The following is a 10911-nucleotide window of genomic DNA, read 5'->3' on the forward strand; positions in this document are numbered from 1 at the left end:
GGCTGCAGAGACGGATCTGAGGGAGGAAGCCGAGGCTCTTTTCAGTCCTGAGAGCCCATAGGGCCCCTTCTTGGCCAGGTCGATGGGTGGAGACGCGTCCCCGGGACTGGTGACGGAGGTGACGCTCTGGCAGTCTGATTCTGCGTCCGTTTTGGTTGCATCTTCTCGAGAACTTGACTCGGGACTCGTGGTCCAGAGACCAAGACTCTTCTGTCCGTTGCTGGGCGATGGGGACGCAATCCAAGGGATCCCAGTGGACTTCTCCCTGGGCTGGCAGGAGGAAGGCTTCGTGGTGCTGTTCTGCTCGGAGGAGTGAGAGGAGAGGGACTCGATGCTCCCCATGGGTGTGCTGTCAGGGCTGCTGCTGTAGGAATCGCCTGGGCAGGCCGGGCAGAGACAGGAGAGTCAAGGATGGGGCCCTTCTGATCTCAACCTCCCAAATGCTCTGCAGCCACCTGACCCCACTGCAGTGCCAGACCTGGCTTAGAGAACTGTCCTCAGTTGTGCAGAAAGGCTTTAAAACATTCACCTGAACTACACTATTCAAGGGAGGCTGTCTATGTGTCCCTATGAAATCATGTTGCTTCTTGAAGCATCAGTGGGGCTGACTTGAAATCAGACAAAATGTGCTTCTGAAATAGGACTCACCAGTAGGAGAGGCAAGATGCCTTGATGATATAAGAAATCAATGGAAAGGGGGAATACTGAGACATATTCCTGCCTTCTACTTTTCTGATCCTAGGTGATTCCGAGTTACCATGTGTCTGGGTCCTCCTGGTAGAAAAGGTGCTATTAAATGTCAGCAGCTCCACAATTTTTATTTTTACCAATTTTTTTTTTTTTTTTACAATTTTTAAAAGGAAAGCTTGTGGAAGAAAATAGGAAGGATTTCTTTCCTTTCCCTACTAAGAATATACCAACATAAGAAAACTTGATGTTTAACTGGGTGTATTTTTTAATGTTTCTAAAAGTTATGGTGTAAGAAAAAACATGAGAGAAACAGTAAGGGAATATTCAAATACTGTATCTAAACAGCAATTGTGGGGAAAACTGAGGGTGGATGGAGAGGGCTGGGTGTACAAAATACAACAAAAATGGCCAAAGTTGAACTCATGCTTTAAGCTGAAGCTGCCAACCATCTTATGGTGGGGCTTGGCTCAGAATAATAAGTTAGGGATAATGTGTGGTGCAGAATCTCTTTTTATTTCCTTTCTCTCTCTTTCAGACACTTTGATACCTGAGAGATGATGCTTTAAGAACATAATGTGAAGGAAAGAAAGAAAGAAAATGACTGCTTGGGCCAGGCTCCCCGGCTTTCTTCCCGACCACTTTGACAACAGGACAAAAGCTGCTACAAAGTAGCACCGGATGTACTTAATCACAGCTACAGGAAAGGGCACTGAGCAAAAACTACTTTTTTTTTTCCCTTTGCAGCAGGAATGAATTGGCTTGTCCAAGATCTATCCTGAAGAAGAACATTTAAATGTGGTGGAGAGTGCTGGTGTTGGGAGACAGCATCAGTAAGGACATTTCCTCTTTCTACCTAATTGCCCATAAGGTGGGATACAGCTGAATTAACAAAGACGGCATCTCCCTGAGGGTGGGACACTTACTGTCCGGTTCTGCCAAACACGGAGTATACCTCCCCCTGGGCTTCCGGGAGCCAGAGGAGAGGCAGATTGCACGCGTCCTCCGGGATCCGGATCGAGACTGAGGCTGAGGAAGAGGGATGCTGGGGTCTGGGGCAGTGTGAAAAATCTACATGGAAGAAAAATGGACCGAGGTCAACAGAAGGGTGACACTGACATTTTCATCATAAAATAAGTTTTGAGTGTTATTAAATGATCTTAGAACTCTATGCTCCTGAATCAGTTGCCTGGCAAGAAATAAACTTTCTAGAGCAATTACAACTTTCTTTTCCATTTACACTGAATAATGCTTCTTCTCTGGGTTTTTTATTCTTCCCTATTCCCCAGCAGTGAAATTCAGATTTTCCAATATTTTTAAGAAATGTGTCAAATAGCATCGAATGTCTATGTCAAGACAGGCTGATTTTTTCACTGTTACAGTCACTCTTCCCCTTCATCCTGAACATAACCTGAGGGGAAGAGAACCCTGCTGTTATCATTCCCCAGCTAGCAGCCCCTGGCTTCTCAGAAGCTGTTGGCATGCCCTGGCCCTGAGCTGCGAAGAATGTGACAAGCTGCAGGCAGGCGTCTGAGCATGGCTACAAGATGCAGCTGTGGACTCCAGGGATATGAAAGTACTTCCAGTCTGAGCAAGGCTCCAAGCCTATCCTACAGGCACCATAGAGCAACCGGGAAGGAAAGAGGCACCCCCATCCTCTCATAAGGACGGTGTCAGACATAAATAAATCACAGTGTTTAGACCTTCTATGGCTGAGCTCACTTAACAATCAGATCATTTTGGTCTTCCCATTTTCTCATTTTCATAATTGTTCTAAGATCTCACTCCTAAAGAAAGCCTGCTTAGTGACTGGATATAAAGAGGATTTCAAGACTGTTCTCTGATTTTTATCTAAAATATTAGTTCTACTGTATAATGAGAATCTAATTCAAAAGAGATAAAAAAGTTACAACAGACTTAACCATAAAGTGATTATAAAGTATTTTCTGAATACTGAGTAAAAACTTAATTTTGTAAATACTAAGGAAGAAAATCTTGACAAGCAAATGATGTAGAAAGAAGGCAAACCATCCACCTGGAGGATTTTGAGAAGTATGTAAAAACTGAATAAGAAAAAAAGAAAAGAAAAGTCTGCATAAATAATTTATACAAAATTTATAAGACTGACACCATATAGGAACCCAAGAGCACAATGAGATCATAGATGATTCAAGTGCAAAATTGCTTCTTAGAAACAAGATAACAAAATGTTATACTTCCACGTGCAAATTCAGCCTACCTTTTCATAGTGCTCTATCAGAATTTCAACCACAATGTTCTGAAACTTAATATTCATCATGGCAGCCACAGTTTCTTCCTGTGCTCTCATTAGAGTTGGACCAAATATAACACCAAGGTTTGAGACCGTCATGAGATTTTGTTGACTATGTAGGGACACTCTGCAAATAAAAGCAACAAATATATTTTAAGTTATATGTTTAATAATTATGGTATGTTCTCATCTACCAAATAATGGTAAGATGTAAATATGATACATTTTATGTATGTATGATACATAAAGATGTAAATATGATACATAAGATGTAAATATGCCATTACAGACTAAATTTCTCAGTCAGGTTCAGCCACTACCAGCTGGCATTAGAGGGGTATAGTATAAATAGATGTAAAAAGTTAATAAACATGAGCGCAATAAAACATAATTACTAAGGTTAATCTCTTAAAGGAAAAAAAAAATCTTGTTTTCTTAAATCAAGTACAATTGCCCCCGGGAAACTACCAGCTGTTTGGCAAGCCCTATGGTAGTATACTCTAAATGGGTAGTATACCCATTTAGAACAAATGGGTAAGAGTAAACTGGTTGTGATTATATTTGGACTTACCAAACACATTATTAAGAAACTACTATTAAACATTTTCACAGACAATACTGTACTTAATTTTCGAAAAAGTCAGTTTTTCCTACTGTACAGATTTTAAAACAAGAAGCTCCTAAAGTAAGCATGATGTACCCGAGGTCATAGCAAATTAGGGACACAGAGTTTTGTTTCAAGTTAGATCTCCTGACTACAAGTCAAGAGTCCCTGAGCTCCCCATGTCAGATGACTGATCAGGGCATGTTCCCATCCTGTCTTCCATCTATCCATCCATCCATCCATCCATCCATCTCCCACTTCCCTGAGGGCCTCCCAAGTGCTCAGTACTGTGTTAGGCAAACAGCAAGACAAGGAGATCTGGAAGCATTAGTACTGGCTGGAAAATAAAGAGTCTCTGTATTACTGACCTTAGCAAAGTAATCCCAGTGAACTCTCAAAAACAACTTTGACTAGTTAACTAATTAATTTGGAGACTGGATGCATTCTTAAGCATTACTGACCTTAGCAAAGTAATCCCAGTGAACTCTCAAAAACAACTTTGACTAGTTAACTAATTAATTTGGAGACTGGATGCATTCTTAAGCGGTAACCTAATTTTATTTAACCAATCTTCTAGGGTAACCACTGCCTTTTCTATCTTACTCCCAGTGGAGCTGTGAGGATGAAAAATTCTAGTTAGGAGCACAACACAAGATAATGTTTATATATGACTGAGTATGCACACTAACTCCATTCTAGAAGCAAAAGTAAAATTTTATGAGGAATCCAGGATTCTGGATTATTCACCCAACATTTGATGTAGGGCAGGAAGAGCCGACTATCCCATTGACTGAATTTACCCCTTGTGCCCAAGACAGCGTTAGCTAAGAAGATTCTTGGTTAGCATAAGAAGAATTTCATTCTAAGTTTCCTTTTAATGCAACCAAATATTATAAATTAATTGTTTAATAAGTATTAGCCTAATACATCATCTGTAAAGGCAGTGGGCCTGTCTGGATTTAAAGCTTGGGTCCTTCCAATGTGGAAGCTGGGTGCAACCAGCCTTGTTATTTAATCTCTCTTAAGGCTTCAGTTCCCTCATCTGTAAAGTATAAGAATAATAACCCTGATAGCAGCGTTGAGAAAATTAAATAAAATGAGTTAAATAAAATATGATCTTAAAATAATATTCTTCTCTGTAATTAAATTGGCTCTGGGTATTCTTGCTAAAAAGTAAGAGTGCCTGGTAGTATACATAACCTAGAATAAGATTAATATGAAGCTCATTGGGAATAAATTTAGAAATCATAAAAAAAAAAATTGCTCTATTTTGAAAATGAAGTTGATAACCACATTCTTCGGAAGATGAAATAATTTGATCACCATATTCCTCTTCACTGAATTTCCCTTCTGCTGGGCTAGTCAGCTGATATAGATTCTTATCATCCCACGTTTCAGCCAGTTCTGCACTCCACCCCATCCACTTGTATATGAAGCACATTCTGAACTGCACTTTTAAAAATGTAAAGTTTAAGTCATAGAGGAGACCACATAAGGCCTTGTCTTAAAGACAATGCATTCTCAGAAAGAAGTCAATGATTTATACCATGTTTCAGAGCTAGTTACTGGGGATTTGTAATCAGTCATTGGTCCTTTAGGCCAGTGAGCAATCTAGGTCATTGATTTTAAATTCCCCTAAGTCAATAAGGTGGCCAGGGACCAAGATTGTTATCAGTTGCTACTAGTTTACTTAAGCAAACTACTAATGCCTGCCTGGATGAAGCACAAGTTGCAATCATGATTGCTGGGAGAAATATCAACAATCTCAGACATGCAGATAACATCACTCTAACAGCAGAAAGTAAAGGGGAACTAAAGGGGCCTCTTGATGAGGGTGAAAGAGGAAAGTGAAAAAGCTGGCTTGAAACTCAATATTCAAAAAAATAAGATCATGGCATGTGGTCCCATCACTTAATGGCAAATAGAAGGGGAAAAGGTGGAAGGGATGACAGATTTTCTTTTCCTGGGCTCCAAAATCACTGTGGACAGTGACTGCAGCCATGAAATTAAAGGACACTTGCTCCTTGGAAGGTAAGTTATGACAAACCTAGACAGCATATTAAAAAGCAGAGATACTACTTTGCCCACAAAGGTCCATATGGTCAAAGCCATGGTTTTTCCAGTAATCATGTATAGATGTGAGTTGGACCATAGAGAAGGCTGAGCACTGAAGAATTTATGCTTTCAAACCGTGCTATTGGAAAAGACTCTTGAGAGTCCTTTGGACTGCAAGGAGATCAAACTAGTCAATCCTCAGGGAAATCAACCCTGAATATTATTGGAAGGACTGATGCTGAAGCTGAAACTCCAATACTTTGGCCACCTGATGTGAAGAGCCACATCACTGGAAAAGACCCTGATCATGGGAAAGATTAAAGGCAAAAGGAGAAGGAGGCAGCAGAGGATGAGATGGCTGGATACCATCACTGACTCAACAGATAAGAATTTGAGCAAACTCTGGGACACAGTAGAACACAGAGCAAAGAGTTGGACCTGACTTAGTGAATGAACCACGAGAAGAATTAAGTAAGTCATTGGTGATGTGAGCACACATTCTACTGCTGCTGCGCAAAGGAGACTGACATTTTTAGGTTCAGCTAGGAATGGTGGTGAAGGTTGGGCAGAAGAATTTTCAGTACTCTTTAGTGGCTAGATATACTCTTTCTATTTCCTGTATTACAGTCACAATTAAAGGTGAAGCTTGTGTTCATCTAACATTCTGGATAATTAAGGAAAAATATTTTATGTGACACTCATGAAGCTTTTAAAGTGTATTTTAAAAGGCTTTGCTAAAAAATTAGCTTAAATGTAGCAAGAGAATGCCCACTAAATGTTGTATGGTTAAGTTTCAAGAAAAGGACACACAACTCAAAAACATAATTCAAGACTATGTAATTCAGACCAAGGATAGTGTGTCCCTGTTCATTAGCTAAATGCCGACAAGGGCAATCGTTAACAATGAACTTGAAATGAAATCATTCCTAGTGGATTTCCTTCTTATTTCAAGGAGGGCCAACTCATATTATCTTAAATCCTGCAAGTTAAGATGAGACTGATTAATATAGAGCACAGTTTCAAATGTGCATGGCTCAAATTAGCATAAATTGGGTTACTACTTGTAGCAAACAAGGAAGGATTAATCATTTGTGAATTGCAGTACTCATTAAGATAAAAACTGTTCCCATTTGTAAATGAGACTATAAGGGGATTCTTAAGTTTAAAACCTGAATTTGGATTTTTGTTTCTAGCAGCATGGTAGCTGAACTGAAACCTCTGAATTAAATGTGTGTGTGTGAATCAAGATAGATCTGTTATGGCTAATGCTAAGTGTCAAATTTGCTAGGCTGCAGTACTCCAATATTTGGTCAAACATAATTCTAGATGTTTCTGTGAAGGCATTTTTAGATGACATTAACATTTAAATAAGTAGGCTTTGAGTAAAGCAGACTACCATCCATTACCTGGGTGGGCCTCATCTAAACATTAGTTTAGGGTCTTAAGAGAAAAAGACTGAGGTCCCCGAGGAAGAGGGTATTCTGCCTCCAGACTGCCTGGATTTGGACCATGATATCAACTTCTCTGGGTCTCCAGCCTGCCTTGAAATCAGCCTCCACAATTGTGCAGCCAATTCCTTGGAACTAACCAGTCTCTCTTACATATATACATATGTATACACAGACACACATATGACAACCTATTAGTTCTGTTCTCTGAAGAAACTTGATTAATACAATATTTATCAAAACTTTTAAATACATAAGAGTCAAAAAGATCTTCAGAAACCAAAGACACTAGGAATCTGGGGAAGGAAGCTAATGTTCCAGTGGCATGTTGACCTGGTAGAACCTGGTGACCCTAATAAAACAGAGACCTGGTCTTCAAACTTCAGGCTTACCATGCATCTAAAAGAACTGGGAAAGGACTATATACTCCTTCACATATTTTTAAGTTGACATTTCATTATAACAGTTGCAGGGATATAATTATTTGCATGTCATAAACACACAGATACACACACACACATAGATTATATCTTAAAAATAAACTGCCGCATCATTTTTCAACCAATTAAATGGACTCTGATTACAGTAGCAAAGTTACAGCTCTATCACCCCCTTTAAAAGACATGAATATACTCAAGTTTAACAGATGAACAAGTAAGTGAGCAATCTAAGTCAGAGAATTACTTGACCAGGTGCTTTATCAAGATGTCCAGCATCTCTCTGTTTTTCTCGGGCAGCTTGTGCACCAGGGCATGTACAGCCTCCACCCGGTAGTTCTGGTCATCAGACTCTGTAACATAAAAAAAGGTTGCGAATATTCAAATTCTAATCATATAAACATTAATAATTTAAACATAATAACCACTTCCATCTGTCATGCCTTATAAGCAGTGCTTCACATGGTAAGTATTATCACTATTATTTCCTAAGGTTAGAGTCACTGGGTAACTTGTCCATGATCTGCAATCACTAAATAGAGAAGAACTCAGTTCTATCCAATCCAGACCTATGCTCTTAGCCTCTGAACTGTATACTTCTATACAATCATAACTCATTTCCTCTGGCTTTGTTACAAAAGGAGAGAATAAAGCTTTTAGTAATATGAGTGATGGCAGTAGTTGTTACAACTGGTCTAATGTGCCAGATACCACAATACACTTTATCACTTTGAAATCTCTGAGTGACTCTATCAAACCAGAGGAAGGAGGTACTCTTTTCTAAATTTTATAGGTTAAAAGACGGCAGAGAGTTATTTTTCTCAGGTGTCAGGATAATTGCACAACCAAAGGCCTAGTAGATTTTAAGCCCGTGCTGACCATGGTATACCTGAAAAAAAAAAAAAAATCATCTCAAGCAGATTCAGTCTGCAAGGAAAAAGCCAAGAGGCTGAAAAGTTGGCTAGAGAAACTTGTAATGCTTCAGAAAAAGGAATCTATTTAACAGTCTTTTACTACAATAAACAAATTCTAGGGTGACTGCCCACCCTGCCAAGCCCTTTCTCCAGAAAGTGCCCACTACACAGGGTTTATAAATGGGACGTTCATCTCTTCCAGGCACAGCTATCTGCATACGAGGTGAGGAAAGGGCCTGGTTTTCATCAGGCTAAACATGAAGTCTCTCCCAGGAGTTGGAATGGAGACACCAAAACTCTGATCTGTCTGCTGGATTCGTGCAAAGGCAGATCATGTAAAACAAGGCAGACCATCACCAAATGTGCTTCCAAGTGGAGAAAAATCTGTCTGCAAATGAGGTAGATATGCAGCAGAGAAAAAAAATGAGAGACATCTGAAAAGAGCTGGGAGGGTGGATTGGAAACATCTGTTCCCAACTTTGTGGTTCCTGGGTGCAGACCACAGTAGGCAGGACCCATTCTCTGCCAAGGAGTTCTGACAGACTCCCCTTAGACTCTGAGTAACTTGCCCTTTCTTCCTGAGCTAAATTTCTCTTGCTTGAAGCCAAATGATACCTATTTCTATTGACCCAGACAGAAGATGGATTCTTATGCATGAGATGTGCTTTAATTATCATGGTAGTGAATAATAATATGGAGAAGGCAGTGGCACCCCACTCCAGCACTCTTGCCTGGAAAATCCCATGGACGGAGGAGCCTGGTAGGCTGCAGTCCATGGGGTCGCTAGGAGTCGGACACGACTGAGCGACTTCACTTTCACTTTTCACTTTCATGCAATGGAGAAGGAAATGGTAACCCACTCCAGTATTCTTGCCTGGAGAATCCCAGGGACGGGGGAGCCTGTTGGGCTGCCGTCTATGGGGTTGCACAGAGTCGGACGTGACTGACGCGACTTAGCAGCAGCAGCAGTGAATAATATGATCACTATTTGCCACAAAAGTGAAGAAAAAAAATCTCGTGACCAAATGTTGGCAGCAAAACAACCAGCTCACTGAGCCATTCTAGCTAACTGGATCAAACACATTTGTTATAAGATGAATTTCTTGTAACAAAGTGTTCTAGGTTAAGAGTCAAAAAACCTGGCTTGTAGTCTTGATATTGCTTTGAATTTACTAGTGTCCTAGACAAAGTCACTTGCCCCCTCTGGGTCGTGATTTCATCGTTAATAAAATGAGGTTGGATTATGTACTTTCTAAGGTCTCATTGTTCTTACAAGGATGGATTTCTACAAAGAGGAAGTAGAGTGCAGAGCCTTCAGGAGAAAGCTAAATGGTATAGATGTTCATGAGATCATGTGGTCAGTCACGCATGCAGGGCTGCACATCAAGGCCATTCAGCTTTATCTGACACTTTTAGCAGCAGGTAACACCTCCTGTGACATTACAATGTATGGTAATAAACTAATGCAGTTGATTTCTTTCTTGGATTGTGAAAAATACTCTTATTACAGTCATATCTCAAATATCTTAACAATGAAATGCCAACTCTTAACTGTTACAACTTGAGACTGGCTCAGATGGCGACCTGGCCCTTGAGCCCAACGTTTTACACAACTCTAATTGCTCAGGTTACATGACTGTCACTGGCCCCCTCCCCTGCTCCCCACAATTTTGAATTAAACCTGTTTAATTCATATAACATTAAGGCAGTCACAGATCTAAAGAAACAATATAGATATCTGATAAGTTTGTGAGTGTGTGTGTGCTCAGTCATGTCTGACTCTTTGCAACCCCATGGACTGTAGCCCGCCAAGCTCCTCTGTCCATGGAATTTTCCAGGTAAGAAAACTGGAGTACTGGGTAGCCATTCCCTAGTCTAAGGGATCTTCCTCACCCAGGGATTCAACCTGCATCTCCTGCACTGGCAGGCAGACTCTTTACCACTGCAGCATCCGATCATCTTCAATAAATATAATAAGAGAGAAAAGGTATTGTTGCCTGCCAAAAATAGCTGACTCTTTCTCCAGATTTAGGAACAAAGCATGTGAGCACAGTGGAGACAGGGGCATAACTGATTGTACCTCTTTGTGGTCTTGTTTATTTAACCATGAAGTCGCTCTTGTAAGAAACTGACATTCATTAATCAAGGAAAATGTAATTTGAGTAATTAATTCCTCACAGCTCTTTCTAATCACACCATATATGCCACCCCAAAGAGTCTTACTAAGTAACAAAGTATTTTAGTTCATTCTGTGACTTCTCATAACCATATTGTAAACTACTAAGTTATGAGAATGACAATTTCTTAAGCCATAGGTAGGAAAATGTTAACTAGCAGGTTTAAACTTACAACCTCTGGCGATGGCACCCCACTCCAATACTCTTGCCTGGAAAATCCCATGGACGGAGGAGCCTGGTGAGCTGCAGTCCATGGGGTCACTAAGAGTCGGACACGACTGAGTGACTTCACTTTCACTTTTCACTTTCATGCATTG

General features: G+C 40.2%; 1 protein-coding gene across 1 annotated transcript in view; it reads right to left on the reverse strand.

The window, feature by feature from the left end:
* ARHGAP42 (Rho GTPase activating protein 42) overlaps nt 1-10911 on the reverse strand; it is a 349865-nt gene that overhangs the window by 17335 nt on the left and 321619 nt on the right. Inside the window, exons 17-20 of the mRNA XM_010848229.1 lie at nt 7751-7856; nt 2927-3086; nt 1614-1758; nt 2-377 (exon numbers count right to left, since the gene is read on the reverse strand). Coding sequence (XP_010846531.1) covers nt 2-377; nt 1614-1758; nt 2927-3086; nt 7751-7856 — 787 coding nt within the window. The remainder of the gene's footprint in view (nt 1; nt 378-1613; nt 1759-2926; nt 3087-7750; nt 7857-10911) is intronic.

This window comes from Bison bison, unplaced genomic scaffold (genome assembly GCF_000754665.1).
Source record: "Bison bison bison isolate TAMUID 2011002044 unplaced genomic scaffold, Bison_UMD1.0 scf7180017864262, whole genome shotgun sequence".
Lineage (NCBI taxonomy): Eukaryota > Metazoa > Chordata > Mammalia > Artiodactyla > Bovidae > Bison > Bison bison.